Source organism: Neopsephotus bourkii, unplaced genomic scaffold, assembly GCF_033783945.1.
Source record: "Neopsephotus bourkii isolate Nb327-2 ecotype Australia unplaced genomic scaffold, CSIRO-AGI_Nbou_v1 NB_1663, whole genome shotgun sequence".
NCBI classification, from domain to species: Eukaryota; Metazoa; Chordata; class Aves; order Psittaciformes; family Psittacidae; genus Neopsephotus; species Neopsephotus bourkii.
Window position 1 is genome coordinate 2,086,878 of NW_026902137.1, and position 23,601 is coordinate 2,110,478.

The window sequence follows — 23,601 nt, forward strand, 5'->3', positions numbered from 1 at the left end:
CATCTTATTCACTGTTTTCACATGACCATTTGTGATAAGAGCTAAGTATTAAAGCATAAATTAGTTCCAGAACAGCTGCATACTTAAAACATCCTCTCTACTTGAATTTAACTCCCAGGGTTCTTCCATATGATCTGAAGCTCTAGATTCATCATGATGGGATAAAAGGTAATAGGGAAGGGGTGAACCTTCACAGTTCATTCAAAACCAAATACCCTGGCAACAAACACGTCAGGTATCCTGTGGAACCCCACCAGGGACACAGAATAACTAGCACTTACTGCTATCACTTTGTTGCATTGAAACTGTAATTGGAGTAACCTAAGGCAAATCATTACACTACAGAACATCTTGAAAACACCGGAGCAAGAAGCACCTTGTTTAAAGGATTTGTGAATGCAAACATGTCTAACCTATACACTCTGGAAGAAAACCTCAACCCCTTTCTGCTAGTCCTTGCTTTAATCCAACCTACAGGAAATGTCACCTACCTCCAACTGACAGTGACTGACAGTAAGGATAAAATACCTTTTTACTTCAAATACCCACCTATCACTGTTTGGAATATAAATGTCCCTTGATGATGCAAGAAGGTGCATTTACTTCTCTTAAAATGTTGATTTCTTTTCATTAAAAGGATAAATCTTACTGTGTATCTTATTGTTTGCAGCAAAATGATTGTATTCCAGCTTGGATCAGGCCCACTGTGTTTGACAGTGTACATGTATTTGATGAAAGACAGTCCTAACAAAACACTTGGCTGATCATGGGGAAATAGCACCATTTTATGGTAAAAAAAAAAAAAAAATATGACATAGATAATAAATGATGGAGCTGTCAGAACAAATAAAAGCCTATGCACTTGAACAGGCAGATGAGGAAAGGGATCAGATCTTTTCCTATAATTTGAGCAGCTGTTACAAGACTCTTGCCCAAAGTCACATCATTGTGCTGGCCCCCAAGTCTCAGCTTCCCTAGAAAACACAAATGCACATTCATTAAGCACCTTCTCTGACCAAACATTAAATACACCTCTCATCACTTAGATATTAACCATTTATGCAGCAGTAACTCAAAAATACATAACAGCATGTGAATGCTGATATATTGGAGCGCACATGCCATGCACCTAGTTTCTCTGCACGTATTACAAAATGCATGGATGTGCTAAAATGGTTTTCACTCCATTATTTACTCTGCCCTAAAAGTTCTCTAGACCAAGGAGGCTTTGATTTTCCTATGCCATTAAATCCCACAGATTTCTCATGCTTTACAAGGGTAACCATCAATCCATACTTCCTTTGCTCCCTTTCTAGCTGATTTTCTTCTTGACAAAACTTTCAGACAGACAATGCAAACAAGCATTTTTGAAGAGATCAAGAATACCTAAAGTACTGAATAAACAAAAACATTTTGAGTGAAGATCAGAAGGGTTATATGGCCAGTGAAACTTTTACTGAAATCATTATGGTCTTCAGATAGGCACTCTAAGTGGTGGCGAGTTACCTCATATACTTGGCATGACTGACTGCCGCAGAATACCTGCAGAACAGGGCCAGCTTCCCAGCAGAGACAGGACATTAAGCATGCAATGAATGGCATGGGATAACGTGCCAGAAGTTCAACAGTCAGTTCTGGCCGATACCAATCCCAGCAATTAGTTGGACTCGTGCCCCATATTTGTTAAGGACAATTTTCAGCAGTGAGCCCCAGACATATTCCTTATGCACCAGTACGTAATTAAATTGAAGGACACAACAGTGCATACTCAATCCTAAAAACACATTACCAGTGACACCACATGAAGATCTGTTCTGTTATAATTTAGGATAGATGCTTAATCAATTGCCTTGATTTACTAAGCTTTATTGCTTTCTAAATGAATTGCAATACGTAACATGATTTTCAGCCCAGCTTCAGAAACCTTGATTATTTACCCCATTAAAACAGGAGAAACACAGGCTGCTAGTAGGAACATGTTCTCTTTCTTATGTGCAATTCTGTGACAGCAAAACACACCGTAAAAATGCATTTGCTGTTTCAGCTGACATATAACACAATATTCCAAAAGAAAATATTAGCCTTGCCACTGCTACAGCTAGTGATATGTCCCCTCGAATTTAGTACATGCAATAGGCTAGAGGATAAAAACATCCCAAAGATACCAGAAGAATTTATAAGTCAATGATCTGCTTATGAGGAATGGAGACTGCTGATGCAAGCTGCAGTCTTACTGATAAAAAAATGGATTTCCCATAGCATTGCCGATAGCCCTGGGAACTAATTGGCCTGAATTTACTCCTGCTGACTGTCCTGTGTTTATTTCAGCTTGCTCTGGAGGACCCAATCAATCAATACCCCCAGCTGCAGCTGACCCGTAGGCAGCCACAATTAAAACTCAGTTTCTACTTACTTAAAGGTAGAAAGTGAATTTAACATGATCTAAGTAAGAGAGAGAGGGCTTGGAACCACTTGCAGTCCCTAAGACATTCTATCACTTTAGACAACCCTTTTACTTTTAAGTGATGCTTTTTATTGGCTACAACCTTTACGAAAGCTCAGACACCATTTTTTCAGGCGGTTCCTCTCCCAGATGCAGGGTAGCTACGACAGGATGCTACAGCAGCTCTGGATTCTGAGGATTAGGCCCATGGTTCCTAAGGAACTCACTGACTTGCTTTAATGAGTGCTCTTAAACTAATTATGTGACTGCATGCACAGCACTTCTCTGGGCATTTGACAATTTATTTGCCTATGTGTTACAGAAAAGCAATCCACAAGAAAAAAAAACCTCTTGGAATAAGCCACGGGTTGCAACACATTTAGAAGTAGGCCATGCACATCCTTGGAAACCTAGGCACAAGCACACTTCCTGGTCTTGCATCTCATTCTCTTCTTGGCATTTGTTTGTCTCACTAAGACACATTCTAAACCTCACTCAGCTCATATGGGGCAATTTCACTTTTAGGAATTTACAGTAGGGTTAAATTTTGCTCAGTGTTTCTAAATGTACAGCACATACCTGAGAAAGAACCTGACCTGCTTCTAGGCAAGAGCTGTACCTACAAGAGCAGGTCATGGGGAAGTCAAAAGCAGTTACACAGAAAAGAATACCACCAGAAAAACAAAAATCTCGGGCTAGCTCGTAGTTACTAATTCTGTATCTTCAGAAGCCTAATTTAAAAAAAAAATACTGATTTTCAGTGGATGCTGAATTTCAAAACTTTGTCCTCCATATATTCAGTCAGGTAACCCCAAAATATCATATCCTCTGATTAATTTTTCAAACTGCAGTTTTATCATTCAGAGAATAGTGCTTTTCCCCCCAAGAAATCAGCTAAGGGACAAGCAAGTCATATTTCAAGCTCGTCACATTTTTGGCCAGCTTCAAATCTCTTTGTGTCTTCTTGTTGGAAACCTTTTCTTCACATACAGCAAGAAGCACATGCCTGGTCAGGCTAAAGAAAACAACTAACCAGTCAAGAATAAATGGGAAAGTTCTTCTCTGAAACAGCAGGAATTAGCTTTAGATGACTATGCTTAACACATTTCTTTGACTTAAAAAGCTGATCATGAAAAACACTCAAAACAATTTAGGAGAACAGCAATTGGTATTTCATGGGCAAAGTAAGAGATGCCAAACCAGTGGATAAACTGGCCTCTTCTCTAGCTAATAACATGGACTTTCTCAGCACCGAAGCCCATTCTCCTTTGTAACTGTTTAGGGAAAGATTGCTTCTTGTAAACTGTAACAGGTTTTTTTCAGTATCGTGTGCATGCCCATTTCATAGATCTGTTTTAGAAACATATAGCGTTTCCTACTCACAAAGTTACTTGAAGAAAGTAATTACCATTTAGATAAAACAAGACAGGATGACAACAATTCAATTGTTGTCTGAATTGTAAGTTTTTCAATTCAATCAAGCATTTATTCCCTGGTTTTGGTGACAGCTACTGCTGGGAGAGAGCTCTGCTCCCTCTGCAGAGTGAAGATGTGCAGTGCAAATCCTAGAAAAATGAAACCCACCAAATGCCGAAAACCAAATCATTTCAATTTCTCAATGCTGTATTTCACTTATGATCTGGAATGCAGGAAGTAATCATTTAGACTCCAAGCAAATACCTGAAAGGTCAGACTGACAGGTCTGCAGTTTCCTCAATCATCCTTCTGGCCCGTCTTGTAGATGGGCACCACATTTGCTAACCTCCAGTTAACTGGGACCTCCCCCGTTAGCCAGGACCACTGATAAAGGATGGAAAGTGGCTTAGTGAGCACTTCCACCAGCTCCCTAGTTACCCCTGGGTGGATCCCATCCAGCCCCTCAGGCTTGTGTCTCAGTGGTGTAGCAGGCCAGTGAACATTTCCCCTTGGATTATTGGGGGGGGGGTGTCCTTATTCTGCTTCCCATCCATGTCTTCCAGCTCAGGGGGCTGGGTAGTCTGAGAACAACTGGTCTTACTATGAAAGAATGAAGCAAAGAAGGCATTAAGTACTTCAGGCTTTTTCTCATCCTTTCTCACAATGTTTCCCCTGCATCCAGTGAAGAATGGAGGTTCTCCTTGGCCCTACTTCTGTTACAACTGTGTTTATATAGAAACATTCCGTGTTGTCTTTTACAGCAGTAGGGATTAAGCTCTCGTTGGGCTTTGGCTCTTCTGACTTTCTCCCCGCATTACCTTGCGGCACCCTCGCAGTCCTCCTGAGTTGCCTGTCCCTTCCTTCACAGGTCATAAACTCTTCTTCCCCTGAGTTCCAGCCAAAGCTCTCTGTTCAGCCAGGCCTGTCATCTTTGGGCACATGGGTATGGTCTGCTTCTGTGACATGAAGATTTCCTTCTTGCAGAGTGTCCAGTCTTCCTGGATTCCTCTGCCATTCAGGACTGTCTCTCAAGGAACTCATTAACGAGGCTACTAAACAGGCCAAAGTCTGCCCTCCAGAAGACCAAGGCAGTGGTTCTGTTGATTTCTCTGAGAATCAGAAATTCTATTATTTTGTGATAGCTTTGCACAAGACAACCTCCAACCGTCACATCACCCACCAGTCCTTCTCTGTTAACAAACAGCGGGTCCAGGGAGTGCCATCTCTAGCTGGGTCACTCCCCAGATGCATCAGAAAGTTCTCTTCCACACGCTCCTAGACTGTTTCCTCTTCCCTGATATTCTTTCCAGTGGATATCTGGTAAGTTGAAGTCCCTCAGTGAGAACAAAGCTAGCAATTGTTACACTTCTCCCAGCTGCTTATATAGCATTTCATCTGCTTCTTCATCCTGGTTGAGTGGTCTGTAACAGGCTCTGCCTTCTTGGCCTGCCCCTGAATCTGTCCCGTAAATACTTAACCTTATTGTCAGTATCAAGGTCTGTTCAGCAGCTTATTCACCAATGGTATTTAAAAGTAAGAAAATTCAGACAAAACACGTGAAAAGATCATCACTAGAACCTGCCTTTTATGAAATTCATGCACTGCAACAAAGCAAAGATAAGAGATTAATTTCTAAGTATATGCCTCCTGTCTCTGGACCAGGACCTGGCACTGCAGTAGCATACAATGCCAGCGTATTTGCTATTACACCGTGATGCCTGATAGCATGTGTCTTGTTCTGTTTCTTGCTGTTTCTCCCTGCTTGGTGCAGATAGGCCTGGTTTTTTAATTGCCAGGCCCTTCAGGTTGCAGTCACCAGCCTGCCATCAGGAGATGCGTGAAAGACTAGGGCAAACATAACAACGCTCTGTTTTGCCAACCCTGCTGCCCTTTCCATTAATAGGATTCTGTTTTATTCTACTGTTCTTTGTGCTTAAATCCCTTGGGCTCCTCAGGCGGTGACTGCTAAATTTTAAGATGATTTTGAGGGGTTTGGTTAGATGTACCATCTTGCTACCTAGTATCTTTTTATAGGGATCATATGGGAAATGCCAGCCCCTGCAGGTGCCACTCTCCCAGTCCCTAACCTTGGCTTTTAGACCACAGGATTTCAAGCAGTATTTTCCCCCAAAAATGGTTTTTTCTTTTTCTTAAGTTTACTAACACTGTCACATCAGATCTCAATGCAAAGTGATGCAAAATGTCTTACACTAAAAATAATGTGTTGGACACGGGTTAGTACTGTAATATTTGCACTGTCTACGAACCAGTTTATAATTTCCTCCATTTTCAAGCTCTTTTAACCCAATTCTCATGTATACCAACACATCAGGGAGTTACATTCCGAGGGAATACAGACAGAACTGAGTATTTAGATCCCTGTTAGTGAAGTTATTTTGAGGGAATTTCATAATTTTTGTGTAAAACAATTAAAATATGTGCTTTTGAATTCACCCCTCCAGCATTATGGTTTCATACAAGCTGCTAAGTTGCCCACTAGGTACCCATATTGGGAGGCAGGAAGAGCACAAGCAAAGACCACTATTGAATAATTTAGGTTGGAAGGGACTTTGGCACATGATCTGGCACGACCCTCCACCTAAACCGGGGATAAAGGGTGAAGAGAAAAGGAGAATGATAGCTTGTATGTTTTAAAAAGCTCAGAAGACACATACAGAAAGGGAGATGGCAAAGATGGCTTGAGAGACAGAGAGGAGAACTGTTTCAAAGCTTTGCCAGGTAAGTAATGAGCTAACAGACAGGATGCAAAGACAAAGAGGGATGTCATTCTCACTACCTTTACATGGAGAATTGACATATACAACAAGCCAGCTGGGGAACAGAGTATCAAACAAGCAGATAAACTGTGGGTAGTTTACCTGTTTAACATGGCCGTGTACTTCCCCTAAGATGCAGTAATGGGAAAGTACCTCTGCTAAGAGACATGTTCAGTTTACTGGAATAAACACAATCACAGTGTCCAAGTAGCTGTCATCTTCTCAGTAAATAATTAACATGAAGACAAAGTATTACTCTGGGAAGTAGCTGGCTTGGGTTGTGCTGGGTATTGAACAATGACACTCTCAGTCCTTCACAGCAAGGACAAATGCCTATTCCAAATCATTTACTCCTTTGCACCACACATACACATCCTTCGAGGAATGGCTCCAATCCACCTGGCACCCAGAGACATAGGAAACAGTGTCATAACATTTTAGAGTTTAAAGTGCAGGCACAATGTGCCAAATTGAGGTAACAGATGGGAATCCAAACATTGCTAAGTGCTACCTAGGAAGGCAATATATGCAGTGCCCGGAAATTGTGACATCATCTAACAGATGAAAAAGTCCTGCACCAATATCCAAACCACATACTTAATCAAGACAAAAACTGGAGACCAGCAAGGAACACTGGTACCAAAGGTATGAAAAATAACAGTGCCAGGAAGAGAAAATATAGTCACTCTGGTATATCTGAGTGACAGAAGTGTGGATTCTTTGCAGTCTTCATCTTTTCCCCTTTCTGCTTCAACAGTTTTTGGCAGGCAGATAGAGACAACCTGTGAGATAGTTTTGTGTTGAGAGTTCTGGAAAGGTAGGCTTATATCCAAGAATCTAAGATAAAAAGCTAAGTGGACTTGCAGAATAAATCTATCTTCTGGAAGCTAAATATGTACTGTATAATCTGCGTGTCATCAGTTGGACTTTTAATTGTTAAGCATGTATCAATTTTATGCAGTCTTTCATTTATATTATTTGGGGAGACTATGATGAACTGAAAAACTGGTCCAGAATGCTGAACACCCAGCTTGAAAATTCTGGCCTTCAGTAAGATGATGAAAACACTTTTTACTGATTCAACTTTCATTCTAAATTCATGTAATTTAATCAGATATGTTCACAGCTAGAACTGCTGCATGCTGGAAATCCTTCCTGGCAATATAGAAGGCACCACTTTACCACCCCACAGATAATTTTCTCATTACATTATATAGTACAGTTAGAAAAACCTTAGTTATATTTACAAGCGTACAGTACAACCAATGATTGTAAAAATATGCATAATGCACAGCTAGCTTGCCCAAGTAATTAATGTCATTATGCATGCAAAGCAGGTAAGTGCAGTAACTGGGTTGCTGTGCAAGCTGTGGAAGCGCATGCACAATTGTGCACACCTAATGTTTTGGGAAGTTTGCCCACTCAGGGAGATTCTGAAGCTCTGTTTTGCAATCGCAGCTTAGAAAATAAAAATAAGACCATTTCCTGTGCCATAAACTGACCTAAGCACCAATGATATTTTCCCAATATAATTAAATCTTAAAAGCCTTTAATTAAAGAATATAAATCAGAGTGAATAATTTCAGACCAAAGCAGGCTTACAATACCAGATGCATTTGTTTCTTAAATTCTGCATGAGAATGGAGCTATAAAAATGCTATTCACACCTTTAATTGGTGCATTTGAGTATTCCTTTTATTGCTCTGCCAAACCAGCAATGGTACCACTTTCCTTCTCGAAACACTTTCAGACCCTCTAAACTTCAGTCCAAGTGTTGACAAGGACAAATGATGGCCACTGCTTCCCTAAGTCCCACCCAGAACAAAGCAATTCTTTGTTCTAAAATGCCTGAAGCATACTGGAGGCTTGAATTTAATTCTCTTCAATATTCTATTTCCTTCCATCTCAAGCTTTTAGACAGGGATTTTTATTTGTTTATGTATTTATTTTTAAGATAGAAAATATGATTGGTCCCCTTGTCATGGCTGTGTTATTACACACTGAGATTATACAGCAAAGGAACTTCCATAGATTGAAAGCAGGAAACGGACCTGCACTTCCACCTCCTGAAGGGTGGAATTCTCCCCATCTCTCACCTTCTCCTTCCCCCTCTGTGCTCTGAACTGTTGTCGTGCTCCCCATCAACCAAGTGATGGGTATCCACATATTGCTGGCACAAAAATATATTTGTGGATTGCTATCACAAGAAACAACAGCAGGGTAAATCCAATCAGATTTACAGATAAACTCAAGGCCTCTGTAAATCTGGACTTCAGTAGAATTAGAGATGGAGGGGAAATAGGTTTCTTGGATTTGAAAGCCAAGATTCAGGTTCAGCTCAACGATATTTACAAAGCTTTTATCACTTCCTGGAAACACTCAATCATTCCAGTTTTGTAACTAACATTGAGGAATAAGACAGCAACAGATTTTGAGCTTGTAAATAATTTCCAACTGTGTATTCAATTCTAAGTTTCAGTTTATACTGTGCTGGCTAATCGTGTAACAGTCAAGCACAGAAAAGGAAACCAAAGCACAGGATAATACAGAAATCCAACAGCACAAGATTTGGTGATAATTACAGTCCTAGAAGAAAGCAAAACCCCACAATGATGCATGAAAGACTTCTACAAAGAATTTCAGATATAGAATGAACTCTAAGGATTTTGTGATCTAAGTCTTTATTAAAGAATTTCTCAAAGGAAAATATTTGAATTATTTACTTAGCCCTGATCAAGTGAATACAGAATGAAGTAGATGAAAATAATCAGAAATAATTATTTTAAAGTTGTGTTCTAATAGTAGAATACTGCTAAATAATAGTAATTAATATCCCCATAGCTGTTAAGTATTCATAAACAAGCATGCCAGTTTTCCCTCCGTTGCTGAAAGCACAATATGGGTTTGCATCTGGTCTCAAGAAGCAATGGGCAGATCTCGAACAGTTTGGCTGTTCAGTTCAGATAAGCGCCAGAAGCATGGGTTCTCATCCAAAGCTTACTCAACCTACCTGGACCTTTCGGGCCAGCAAAACAAAGCTGGCAGCCTAGTCACAACAGGCATTTGCCTTAACACTTCTGGCACTGACTGCTTCCAGTTGGGGTAGAGACACTGCAGGAATAATCTTTCTCTTTTGACATTTCATATTGCCATAGTGGCAGGAAGCTGGAAGTGTGGAGATGCGCAACATGCAGCATGAAAGAGAAAAAATATTTAAACAATCCAACACAGAGTTTCCAGTGAAAGCCTGGAGCCAGGAGCTGTGTTCTGCTCTCTGTCATCCACCCATGGCATTACAATCACACAGCCAATTTTATTATCCTTTTTTTTTTAGCCCTTAGGAGATTATCACATGAACAAGCAGCTTCCCAATGTGAAATCTGAGGGACAAATGGTGCCTCTCGCATGCCAGTGTTTGAGGGGTGCACCTCAACATCCTCAAACTGCACTGCCCCAGGCATCCGATACAAGTGTGGGGCAGACCCTAATCTAGCTGAGTTACAGAATTTCACTAGCTGAGACCTTGCAGAAAACACGGGCGGAGTGGCACTGTAGAAGCTGCACACCGCAGATGGCACAGGTTCCCTTGGCATCCTCATCAACTGTGTAGTGAGACAGGGTGTGGAGCTGGCTGGGGGAACCACCAGTGTGTCCACGCAAAGCAGAAGATACTACACTCTGGGGTCTTGTGCTGTAGAGAGATGTGGTATGATGAGGTTGGGGAAAGCATTAGGAAGCTGATGGAGCCTCCTCTGGAATGGCAAAGGAAGAACATCTCTGGAGTGAGTCAGGAATTTAACTGGTGAAAAACGCGACTGCCTGTAACAGGAAGAGGTGACCTTTTCAGCACAAAGTATCTTTGAAAAATAGCAGCTTCTTGTATAAGACCAATATTTGTGTCAGTATCTCCTATGATGATACTGATGCACCACGCACCATTTGCAAAGCACCTGTTTACTGAGCTTATATATATATATATATCTTATACAAGCATAAAGTACTTAAAAAGAGCTGCTCTTCTGCTGGCCTGTGATTTCACATTAAGGGCATGATGCAGAGCAGGCTTTCGAACACTGTGTGAACAATGACAGATATTCCACACCCACTGACTCTTCAGGTAATGCATAGATTATAAAGTATGATCAGCTAGGTGACCCTGGGAGGATCAGGGGAATCATCTGAGGGGCTGATGTAACACTTAAAAGAAAATCAATAAATGAAAAAGAAGCCAAAAGCAACCAAACCTTCAATGATTTGATTGTGCTGAGAGGATGACAGACTTTCCCCTGGAGATGGGAGACAAGATTTTCTGGCTGGGAGAGCTCTGATGCAAGCAGCATGCATGACCAGAGCGAGCTGCTGGGCAGCATGGTCCAGCAAACCGCGGGAGCCACTGCGAGCCAAGAACTCACAGGCTCCAATCCTGGATCTGTCACTACTCACTGCACAGCCTTGGGCAAGTTACTTAACCTCCTTGTGTCTCAGTTTCATCATCTGTAGGACTGGGCTAACAGTAGCTTGGCTAGCGGATAGGGCTATTCAGAGGCTTAATCAAGGATAGCTGGAGTGATTAAGTTCCAGCTGCTCAGTTTGTGGCTGCAGAGACTCACTGCTCAGTGTCAAGTCCAAGCACTATGGAACTCAAGCCAGGCACAGTGACCTCAGAGCAGGGCAGGGAGGAAGGCACTGCTGCAACACAATATGCGGGTCAGCATCTTCCAATCCCAGCAGTAAGGGTGCTGACTTGGCATCACCCTCTGCCAAGTCCTTGGCTGATGCGCACCAGAGAAAGCCAGACAGAGCTGGGAGCAGAGCCAGGTCGTGTCTCCAGGCAAAGCCCCAACGAGATATGAGTGGACTGCCCCTCTGCACGTGGGAAACTGGAGCCAGGTACACCATGCTCTGACTGTGTGCTACAAGCGGCAATGGAAACACAAAGGCATGAGACTTGTGCTCCATCTGCCCTTCTGAAGCACTGCCGACTGACATCCAAACACCCCTGGCCACAAGCCCAGGCAGGATCTGAGCACAGCCTCAGCTCAGGTTACCTGAGGCTTGCTAAGGGAGCTGGCTCAGTCAGTCCCACTCAGGAGCTGAATCATGGAGTGGGGCCACCAGACAGCACCAGAATGGAGAAACTGAGCGGTCCTGCATGAAAACGCCTGCCAGGTCCAATTCAGTTGTTGCTAATCCCACCACATATTCCCTTTAGAACTGAGCTCAGTGCCTGACCTCCCTCACAAAAGTCTCCCTGCTTCTGCTCACTGCATCTGTCCTCTTCATTTTGATTCTGTCTAATGCACCTTCTCACACATTCACTCGCTTGCCAAGCAGTTTACAGTAAATTTTTAGTCATCACCAAATATCCAGAAAAAACACAGGCCATCCTTCAGCCTTACTTCTGACACACTCCATTTGAACAAGGTGTTCATGCCCTTTTCAGTATTAATAGGACTAGTCAGACTAAAGAGGACCCACATGTATGCACAAAAATAGGCATTAAGTGCATCTTGGAATAAATGTCAAGGTACGAGTGATTGCTCAAGTTGCAAGGAGACTCTTTAGTAGGAAAGAGAAACTATTCCCCATGTGATCAGTAATCAGTGCATCAATACAAGAAAATAAGATGACACAGTAAAATGATATGGTTATAAGTAAATCTCTATAAACCCATAAGCCAACTTCATGTCAAAGATCCATGCCTAAAATAAGGCACCAGAAAAGAAATTCCGTTATATCTATAAACTTTATTTTTAAACCTTCTTTCCAGCATGTCAATTCCCTCCTGTGACCTTTTTAGCATGACGAATCCATCTGAATTTTCCAAAAACTGAACATGGACAGAAATGCACTCCTACGCAAGACTCATCTGTAAGAAACAGAGTGCTTTGATTCAAGATAGGCTACAGAGCTCTTGATCACTACTTGCCAACACATTCAGCCTAGGAATACACTTCGGTATCTTTCACATCACCAATATTAAAGTCTACTCCTGCACAGCCTTCGCTCACTGGGAGGAAAATTCCCAGACATGGCACTCCGAGCAAAAGAAGCTCCTGCATGCAAATCTGTCATATTGCTTTTATTTTTAAGCCTTTTAATATCTTATTAAGCCTGTCACATATGCTACCTGACTTCTGCAGACAGTGCAGAGCACTGGCAGAACAACCCAAACAGGCCATCAGAAAGAGGGACAGGAAGACCTATCTCTACCTATAGGTACAGAAAACCATGATGTGTTGGTTCTTGTTCTGGCTGGCATCACCATGATACTGCATTATGGGTGTCAAGAGATTATCACCAACCCTTCCCACATGAGGCCAACCACTTTGTTGCTGACTTCATATGCAGCAGGAGCCACCCAGTTTTCCCAGAGCAAACACCAAGAGAGGACTGCAGTATTTGGCTCTGAGTTTTCACAAACAACTTTATTTCTCTATGTGTCCTGTGACCTAGCTAATGAAACAACATTTAAGGCTCAATTAGGGCATCTAAAATACAGGTCTTTCTTTTGAGATGCAGGCATTAGTAGTACTTCAGATTTAATATGGTAATGACTGAACAGATGTTGAGGAACTTTTGTAGACTAGCTGATGCTGACTGACAAAAGATTCCTATCATAGGTGTTTGACTTCTACAGGTTTAAGCATGCCACAACCAAAAAGTGTGTTTCCTGCCTGAAGATGAGTAACTCTGTGCTTTGCTTCCATGGCAAACTGAAGAGTTTGACAAGTCAAACCAAATCTCTCCATATAGATTTCCAATGACCCAACTTCTTTGCATGTTTGTACCACAGTGAAAATACCACAATACCTTTCACTCTGAAGAATGACTCCAGACTTGCATAAAAACACAGATCAGAGCCTAGTCCAAGTAATGAAAACACACAAACTGCTTGTAAAACATCACATCCTTTAACTTCACTTTCTGATAGAGTGATGCATTCCACTGGATTACATGAGACTATTCCTATTAGGAAGCACAATTCAATACAATAAAAGGTGGCAAAATTGAGCCCAGATTGATCAAGAAGATTTAACTTCAAATTGACAATATTGCTGGGCAGTGAGGCAGGGAGTGCAGGCATAATTTGGTTTCCTGCAGCACCACACTAAATGATTGCTATCAGTATTCCAATCAGTGGCTTATAGTTTTATTTCCCCCATGAGTTTCTCCAGGTCATCCCTGACAGTTAGAAAAGTGCTTAGGCGTTTGGGTTGCATTGAGCAGATGGTTACTGATCAGAGATGAGTACTGGAGCCTGAGGTCAGCAGGCTGCCAAACAAACTCATCCAAAGGCTGCCTTACAGTCACTCCTGGGACAGCAGTTTGCTGACCACTGTAGACGGGTGACTCGCATAGAAGGTTACCGTGCACGGTACCTCTCTATAGTGTAGCCAGAGCTTGCCTGATGCAAAATTTATGTCCCTGAGAATTCACTGACTGGTGCTACAATATCACTTTTGGCTTTGGGTCACTCAGTATAGACTCGTGAAGAAAATGGAGGGCACACAGAGGTGGTGGAAGAGAATTACTAAAACCGAGACCATCCCAGCTCTGCAAGAATGGAGTCCCCACAACTGCATTTAAGCCAACTCACATTTTTCAAACCTCAGAGCAGCACAACAACAGCCATCACTTTCCATAGGTTTATTGCTGTTTCAACAACAACTACAAAAAAGAAACAAAGAAAAGAGAATGGCAAGATTAAACTGTCAAAAAGCTGGTGGGCTTGTAGAAACACAGGCATTTCAGAAGCAGGGTATTGGGGCTACTGCTGTGCATGGCACTGTCTTTTTTTCTTTCTCCTGATGTGGTTTGAAGGTGAGTTTTTGCACTGACCCAACTATCACGGATTTTACACGCACACAAACAAGACATGATCCCTGTATCATCACAGGTCTGAACTCTCTGAATAGTACATATTTTTACTAAAACATGAGGACCAAGTCTTTCTAAGCAACATGTCTGTATTGCTTTTGACCTGAGGTTTTCCCAATTTCAGTAGGGTTTTGCTGCCATAGAAGGAAACACTTCTATCCTAAGCCAAACCCACTTTTTGCTGCTAAATGCGATGAAGGAACAAAGATAAGATTTATTCTAGTACAACAGTAATTTCAAACACTATTTTTTATACTAGTACAATACAGCAAGAAGTACTCTAAGGACTAGAGCCATGCATACAGCACATACCAAATAAACAAACCATTGGAAGCCATGCCTTCCAACCCTGGGTCTGTACAGCAGAGGAAAAGAAGAATTAAAAAGTAGATGGAAGTAATTAGCTGAAGGTAATGTGGAAAGTCTCAGAATGAGAACTATGGTCTCAACTCCTGACTTAATGTCTTCAAAACCACCTACGCCATAATAACAAGGAACTGTTTGCAGTCACCTTGTTTCAGGGAGTTGAAAAAGAAAGGATAATGTATCAAGCTATTTCAGACTTTCAAATAAAACAATCTTATTCCCTCTGATTACAATATCCTATAAAGAATGGGTACATGTTGCTTAGATACAGTATTACATATACAAAAATAGGTTCCTAACAGTTTTCAGTAAAGCATTATACAATAGCATTAGTTTGGGAACACTTTTAAGTCTTGTTTACTCAATTCCATTTTAGTCTACTTTCTCATATGTGTTTTAATTTCTATATGCATTTAATTATGCACTTGTGTGACCATATTAAGTCAGATCTCAACCCTGCAAACACTTACATGCACGTAAGTGTTAATGTACATACTGCCTCACTGTGAATTTACAGATGTAGAATTGGAATGATCAAGGTTTCACTGCTTCCCGTTTATAGTAACGTTAGCCTTATTCCTATTATTCTTCAATATTATTTCATTGATTATTTTGACACTCATGCATTTATTTCCAAGCCAATACACTGAATTTAAAAGACAAAACTCTTCAGGAATTTAACACAATGAAAAATGAAAGCTTGAGAATTCTAAAAAAGGAAAATCAGGAATGTATCCTCACGTGACAGAAGCACATTTGAAAAAAACCAATAAAAACCATCTAACCTGTCTTGAGAACTATTTTGTGGTTGCATCTTGAAATCTGTTTGGAATTACCATGATGGCAAAATTGCTCCTCTGATTACAGCATTGTTTCTGTGTGGCTAATAGATCTCTGAGGCTCAGATTCTAAACCTAGCCCACTTAGTCACTTCAGCATGGATACCCTTCATCATCTCCACTAAGGAAAAAAATTCAGGAATGTTCAGAAAACTAGAAAAAAAAATTATACATCATAGACAAACTATATTTTAATATTATACCCTACGATATCACCAGAATATATTGACCATGATAAAACTCACTGCTTTGAGTCCTAAACTAGGAAAACAGAGCATTCGTTGACAAACAGCTTCTTAACTACACTTAGGACTCAATGTGTCTTTAAGTATTTGGTACTGTAGCTTCAAGTAATTGTTACAGTACAATTACAACAACTGGTCAGCAGGATTTCTTTGGAAAACTATTAATGGGATTTAATAGACAACATGTTGCAATAGCAGGAGAAGCACACACATGGTTTGAAGCCTTGAGAAAAGCACAACTCCTGAGCACATTCTCAATTTAGGCTTTCTAACAAATTTCTTCTTCCTTGCAATCTTGGAGATACTGGAAACCTTCCATATTTACTTTGGGCTTTGACTTCTTTTTGCGTCAGTTATTAAATAACCCTCATCCTCCTCAACACATGGGCAATGCCTCCTGCACACCAAGTCTGTTTCCACCCACTGTTTGTATAGGTGTCCCAAAGCAGCTGTCACACTCCATGGCAATAGCTAATGTCATGTTTTATCCAATAATTACCCAGAAACTTGCACTACCACAGCAACAACAACAAACCACCAAAAATCCAGCTCCAGCCAGAGGATTGCTGTGGAGTAAAGCTGCCACATTTCTGTGTAGGTTTCCCCACAGATAAATATGTACACAAGCTCTGCACAAGAAGCAACCCTACTACACACATTCAAACGAACTGTTTAACACATGAGCCCCTAATGATGACTTTTCCTATAATTAATGGATCAAGCATGGGAGATGGCTAGATGGATTTATGACTTTAGGTCTACTCACACCTATTGGACAGGAACTCCTACCAAGTTCCAGATGTACGGAAAATTGGGAAGTGATTGAAAAAAACTCCAAAAGATAAATCAAAATCCTTTATGGACAAATACATTGAGGTAGTAAAAGAAGGTATGTGCACCAAAATGGAGATGAAAGCCCTATATGGTGTGCTAATTGGAGTAGTGCTGTGCTTCTTTCTTGAAGTTTGCAGAACATTAAAGGAATCATTTTTCTTTGTTTCTTCTAACAGACAGCCGTAAGCAGGGACTTTTCTTTGCAGGAGAAGCCTCAAACAGTGCTTGCCTACACATCCAGAAAACTTCCTGAAACAACCATCAACACTTACTTCAACCAGAGTGGACAACAGCTACTCTTACCAGACTCTGCAGCTTTCCAGAATGTTACTGTGCTGCATTTTCTTGCTGTTTTACACAGCACTGGCACGGCAAGAAGCACCGATGATGGCTCAGTTCCACTGTCAGGCTGCTGAAGAAGAACCCATGAAACAGCAAGATACAGAGTACGCCTCTCCCAGAACTGTTACCTCTAGTTTGCTGCAGAAATGAAAACAGCTGTTACGTTTCTCTTTCATATTCTGAAGGTAAGTTTTCAAGCAAAATCACAGCATTATTTGTGTGTTGGGGGCAGGTTTTTTAGTGCAGTAAACAACAGCGGAAATTATAAAGCACAAGCTACAGCATATAAAGTAGATATGTCCACGCACTACCAAATACCAGCCAAAGCTGCCAATATATGCTACTTGCCAGAATTACTACTTAGAGTATATACCATTTACACCTTGAACTATGTATTGGTAACCTTTTGAAGTAGGATTTGCTTTTGTTCCCTAATCTCTGAAAGAGATTTCAAAGCAATCAAATTCTACTGATGCAACCGCTTGAGCATACAGTGTATTTTGCTTGAGTGTTTACAAATGTTTCTGTTATTCATGAGCCACCTTGTAAGCAGGAACCTGTTTGAACAAGTATTCCTGGAAAATAAGTTACAAATATGATTGTTCATTAATCCCTTTTCATATGCAATATTCAAAGGAGTCCTTCTTTCAAAGGTGTTTTGAAAATGAATTCATTCAGTTGTATAGTGCTGCAATTGTATAAACTGCTATCTAAGTGTTAGGTATTATTACACTACCAGAGTCTGAACATGCTTGTGGCCCCTCTTGGAAACATTCATTCTTGCACATCAAGAGGAGAAAGCAAAAACAGCTAGAGAAGAGATAGCTGAAAACCTGTGTGATGTATTTTTTTACACTCAAATATTGCTTTTAATGTATAATCAATCTTTATAGTCTGTTGCTGCAGGGAAGGTGTAATAGAATCAAGTTTGCATACAATTGCAGGTTGTATGAATCTTTCAAAAACAAGATTATAGCATTCTTCATTCCAAATCAATATTGATTATTCCTTAAGTTACATATAAATTGCTTTTAGCCTCAGACATTTCATGTCATATGAATATACTTAATAATGGGAAATATCCCTTTTACCACACTAACAATGCCACCCTACTTGCTGGGAACATTTAATGAGAAAGATTATTTCCTTCCTTGTCTCATACACTATTTTAAATATATTTTAGCCAACCTGCAGATCCCATTTTACTCTTGTCACACTTGATCTGTGCAGAACTTTCCCAGAATAAAGTATTTTGTGACACATAACTTACTGGACCCCCTCTAAAAGCAATTTCTCTTAATACTGGTATTTCCCCACTTAAAGATTGAGTCCATTCTGAAGACACAACCTCTCTCAGAAAGAAGGAGAATTCAAATTATTTATACCAAGGAAAGAGGCATGAATCATGCAGGAAACAAGTCAGAGGAGGCTGCCTAACACTGTAAGTGCTGTATGGGCGTTTGGCCAGCTGATTTCTACTAGTGGCTCTAGAAATTCATACATGGGTTGCAAACATGAAGGTAAGTGAAATCTCTGTTTGTTTTTTTTTCTTTCTACTTTCAAATTAAGCTGACATAAATAAATAAAAGAAACCCCAAAACATAACAGTGAAATTTGTGTTCTCAATAGATTGGAGATAAGACATAGGACAAAGAGCACAAAAAGTAGCAAGTCACTTGGATGAGAATTAGGAATTCAGCAGTTTCCTCCTAGGTTGGCTACTCAGACAGAATCGTGCAGTTCACTGCATCTAAGCCTATATTCTGCCACTTTATACGTGGCCAACACAAGAGCGTGATCATCAATTATTACAGCACATTTCTCCAAAAGGTAATACAAAGTTCCCGTTGCAATAAAATGTTTTGTATTATCTTTTGTGGTTTTAAACCACAAAATACTCCTTACATTTTATCGTAGCAGTTAATGCTTTTTAAGTTTACATTTGAATTGTGATGATTAACTTTAAGAAGCAAAGTAAACTGCTTGTTTTTTTAGCCCCTAAGGACAGTTATTGCTTAGAATATAACTGCAAAGATACTTTTACATTGTAGGAAACTGAGTATAATGTATATTACAGCTCGTTTTCCAACACTGGATTGCATCATAAATATACTTTAAGCTGCCAGTGTTAAAATTATAGTGGAAAATTAAAACAAGCATAACCCACATTATTTAAGATGAATTTTATAGCCAAGTGAGAACCACAGCGAAATAAAAACACAGTATTTGCATCCAAGAAAACTTGGTAGAAATAATATAAAAAAACCTGTTACAGATAAAACCTACTTAACAAAAAAAGGAGATGAAAACATTTGCCATCTGTTGAGAACATGGAACTGGTTTCCCTATTACAAGCAGTAATCTTAAAGCCATGGATTAATAGCTATAGCAGTGTCACCTCTTGGAAGCCCAAGCTGAAAGGTTCAGAGTTCAGTGGTTCCACAGCATTCCTCTGTCTCCCATGCACATTGGCTTTGCCTCAGAACAAGCCTTTCTCCAGGAATTTGGCCTCACCACAGACATCTCTTCCTGCTCGCAAGATGGGCTGGAGAGCAAAGCCTGCTAATCAGAAGGTGGAGATTCAAATGTCAACAAGTCTCTGTAGCTCACCTGAGATTGGGAAAAGACAGAAATTGGCTGGAAAAGGCTGTGTTTGGGAGCTTGGTCTGGATTGCTTGCTTGGTTTTGCCCTTAAAATATGTGAACATGAATTCACCTCAAGCCCAAACTAGTTGTTGTGGCTGAAATTCTGTCAATGTGGTAAACTATGAAGGCTGAGGTATATTTCTTTTGAAACATCCATGTATTCTGGATCAACATTATATTCCTAATTTCTCATACATACAGATATGCTTAAAAGATTTATAAAAATCCTCATACTAATTCCTGCCTATAATTTGAGATCCTGCTCAGGTTTAACAGTTCATGGGCGTGTCACACAACATAGCACTGCTTCATGTCATGTCAGACCACAGGAGAGGTGAGAACATTGCCATGCTGAAGCATACATAATTAAAATATACTGGGTTTGCCTCATATGCTGATGCTGCTACCAAAGGTCAGAAAGGTATGAGAACTTTGAGTCTCTAGACCCCGAGTTGAAGAACAATGGGGACTAACTCTGTGCAGGAGTTGCACCTGATTCTGTATCAATAAATTGGGTTGGTGCAGCAGCAGCAAAATACAAAAGCTATTACTAGTTTGAGAATTCTGGCACAAAGATGGATTTCTATCTTGATATCAAAATAGATTTTTGATTACTTAACAACAGGGTATTTTCTGCCTTTTTTTTAGTAATGTGTCCTTAATAGTCCAATACATATTTTTACCTATTTATATCCAATTTATATTTTATCTATTTATACTTTTATCCATTTACTACCTTCAAAATATCTTTGAAAAGCTACCAGAATTAGCAGTTACAAATGAACTCAGATACTGGGATTTTACAGTGGTTTATTACAAAGGATCATCATCAATACAAAGTATTTGAAGAAAGCGCACATGGTCTTCTATTGATCACAGAAAGCATTTATCAGGAAGAACCAACTTCTAGTGCTCCCTAAGCATGTGCTAGAGACCACTGCCTTTATTCATTATGCTTAACAATGATTAACATCATAAGTTTATAGCGTGTATGTCATAAAATCAATGGCTAATTTATGAAATGATCCTACCTGTTGTTTCATAAGGCATGTATTTTCTTTCCTTATTCAAATGCTATGTTGTTCTAACAGTTAGAATCAAAGCCATATCACACATAATTAAACTTCTCACATTTAAAGTTAGCTTATCGGAGCTCAGCCTGATTTAGTATTCCTCAAGACTCACTTGGACATAACATTCTTGAATAAACCTTGTACCTTCCTTGCTATTAAACTGATACAATATGACCTCCTCTTCCTTCAAAAAGCCAGCTCCATTTGTAAGTTATACACAAATCTTAACCACTCTACCACCTCAACTTCGTATTTGTATTTATTCATTATTACAAGTATCAGCTTGCTTGGTGAACATGATCCCCCCAGTATTTTTATTTATATGGTACCAAGCCTTATGGTCTTTAAAATATTTCCTAAGTTGTTATATACTTGAGTGAATACTCTGTATATTTTCCACTTTAAAGGCTCCCACAATCCAGGTCACTTTGAAGGAAGCCACTGCATTTGTTAAGCTTTCTCTCACTTCTTGTATTTAACCAGAACACCATGCGCAGAAAATACATAAGAAAAAAGGGGAGTGAAAAACAACTTTATGTTATAATAAGGAATACTTTGTTAGTATTTCACTTGTTAGGGTAAATAAGGTGGAGAGGAAGAGGAACCCAATTTGAATGAAGAAAACATTTCAAGAAGGAAAGACGGGTAAAGCAACCCTCATATCAACTACCTGATATACAGAAAATATGCACGTGTCCTGTTAAACCACAAAAACTGTGAGTATTTCTTTTGGATGATAATAATTTCTTGCCTCCATCTTTATCCACTGCCTACAAGAGACTGGGTATGATCTTCAGCTGCTGTAAATCAGGGTGGATTATCAAAGCCACTACTCACCTACTTCTAGCTTTCTTTGTGTTTTCTAGCTATTTTGTTCTCCTCCCCTTACTATTCATTGCAAAAACAAGTAAACCTGTTTTATGAACAGTTCAATAAGGGCACTGTACACTGCACACAGTCAAAAGGGGTCACCACCCTTCCGCATCACACCCAACAGCTCACACAAACCCCAGGTCAGCGGTGAACCGGGGAAGCACACAGTATTCTGGCGGTCTCACTGTGTTTAGGAGAGTCCTTCACCACAAGTAGGCATCCACTGGCATGCTCAACAGGGTATAAAGGGCCATGGGCTGTGGAAAACCTGTTCTTCCATAAAGGACAATGTCGGATTCTATTTAAACAAATCCTCAGCTAACAGTTGTGATCACAGCAAAAGTAAATGCACAATGGCATGGGCTGTAACATCAGTTTCCTGCCAGAGATGCAAATGACCCAAGCAGAGGCATTAAAATAAGCAGCAAGACATTAATAATTAATTCAGAATTCACCGTAACAATACTGATTACGGTGTGTCATGTGGTATTACTGAGAACATAATATGTGCTTCTACAGGAAATTAATTGTAATTCACCAATTAATGTGATGTAGTGAAATGTATTTTTACCACTACCACTAGAATTTAAAAGCCTGATTTAAATCTTCACCTTGGTGACATGTTTTCTGAAAGCAGAAGGAGTGCAGACAGATGATGGTAATTTTATCCACACAAGATATAGGGCTGAGGAGCCTACAGGGAGGGTTGTTGGGTATTTCAGAAACCATATGCAATTCTGTAAGGCTTATCTCTCATCTCCTCCCTAGACTGAGGGATCTAAGAAATCTCTCTCATTCAAATCAAATATCAAGCCAACTCCTATTGTTCCTTCCCTTATCAGAGATGCAATCCTCTTGATAAAGAAGGATGCACAGTGCTTCTTTAAGCACCTATCAATACTACACCCACAGCAAACAGCATTCTTGTTCAAGGCTATCCATCTCTGAGCAGCACAGACTGACAGGGGCTAGAAATCCTATATTTATTAAAAATAAAACAGTACTGCAAGGCCATGGGTGGCTTTTAGCTACAAGTTCAGTCCAGAGAGTCAAACTCAGAGGCTTATCGGAGCAGGGAGTCTCATATACCTGCCACAGAGATCCATAACAGCAGCGAATACCCTAAAGCAGGGCAGGAGATTTGATCAAGTTGCAGGTGAGGAAGAAAACCTCTCAGGAAACATGAGCAAAACATTTTCACACTCATTTACAACCCTCAATAACATTGCTGTTTACCAGGGTGTTTTGAGACCCTGACTCTCTGATGTCCCTTCTGGGCAGCATCTTCAGGATACCACAGGTCTGAGTGGTCCCCGACAATCCCATGGGGGTGAGGCAGAAGTCCCGTTTTCCAGACAGCTGCACAGGAATGATATCGCCTTAAAAGGTGCAGACTCACAACTTCATTATTCAGTCGTTCAGGGGAACATTAATATAAAATCACTTATGCCTGGAGGCCTGTGGAGATAACAGGTCAAAGAAAAAAAACTCTGAGAAGGGGAGCAGTGATTTCCCTTGCGGTGTCTTCTGCCTCTCACCTCAGAAGAGGCAAAGAATTCCAGGGCACAAATGAATTGCCCAGTGCACAAGAAGAGGCTCACCTGTGTCATCATGAAGCAGAAGCACCCTAACTCACACCTGCCATCCTTTAAAAAATTGCTTGGATACCTTAATAAATTTGTAGCTTTATTAAGCTCATGTCTTCTTTTAAAATCCCATCCCTAATTGTCTTTTTAAGTGCTCATGTGTCTGCATCAAAGAAAAGTTGGATTTAGTGTATTTTTAAAAATGCTGAGCTCTAAAGCTGCTCCTAAAAAATATTACTAATTGTGTTTAGCTAAAAACCTGAATCACACTTTTATTTAG

At 40.2% G+C, this 23,601-nt stretch overlaps 1 protein-coding gene across 4 annotated transcripts in view; it reads right to left on the reverse strand.

Moving 5' to 3' along the window:
• LOC133224180 (cadherin-4) overlaps positions 1-23,601 on the reverse strand; it is a 454,909-nt gene that overhangs the window by 275,955 nt on the left and 155,353 nt on the right. Inside the window, exon 1 of one of the 4 annotated variants that reach the window (XM_061375494.1) lies at positions 19,542-19,559. The exons of 2 other annotated variants lie outside the window; for them this stretch is intronic. Coding sequence is in view for 1 of the 2 variants with exons in the window: in XM_061375492.1 (XP_061231476.1) it covers positions 14,237-14,282 (46 nt within the window). In the remaining variant the exon portion in view is untranslated. Of the gene's footprint in view, positions 1-14,236; positions 14,310-19,541; positions 19,560-23,601 lie in introns of those variants that run through there. One more of the 4 variants, XM_061375492.1, reaches the window with a different exon arrangement.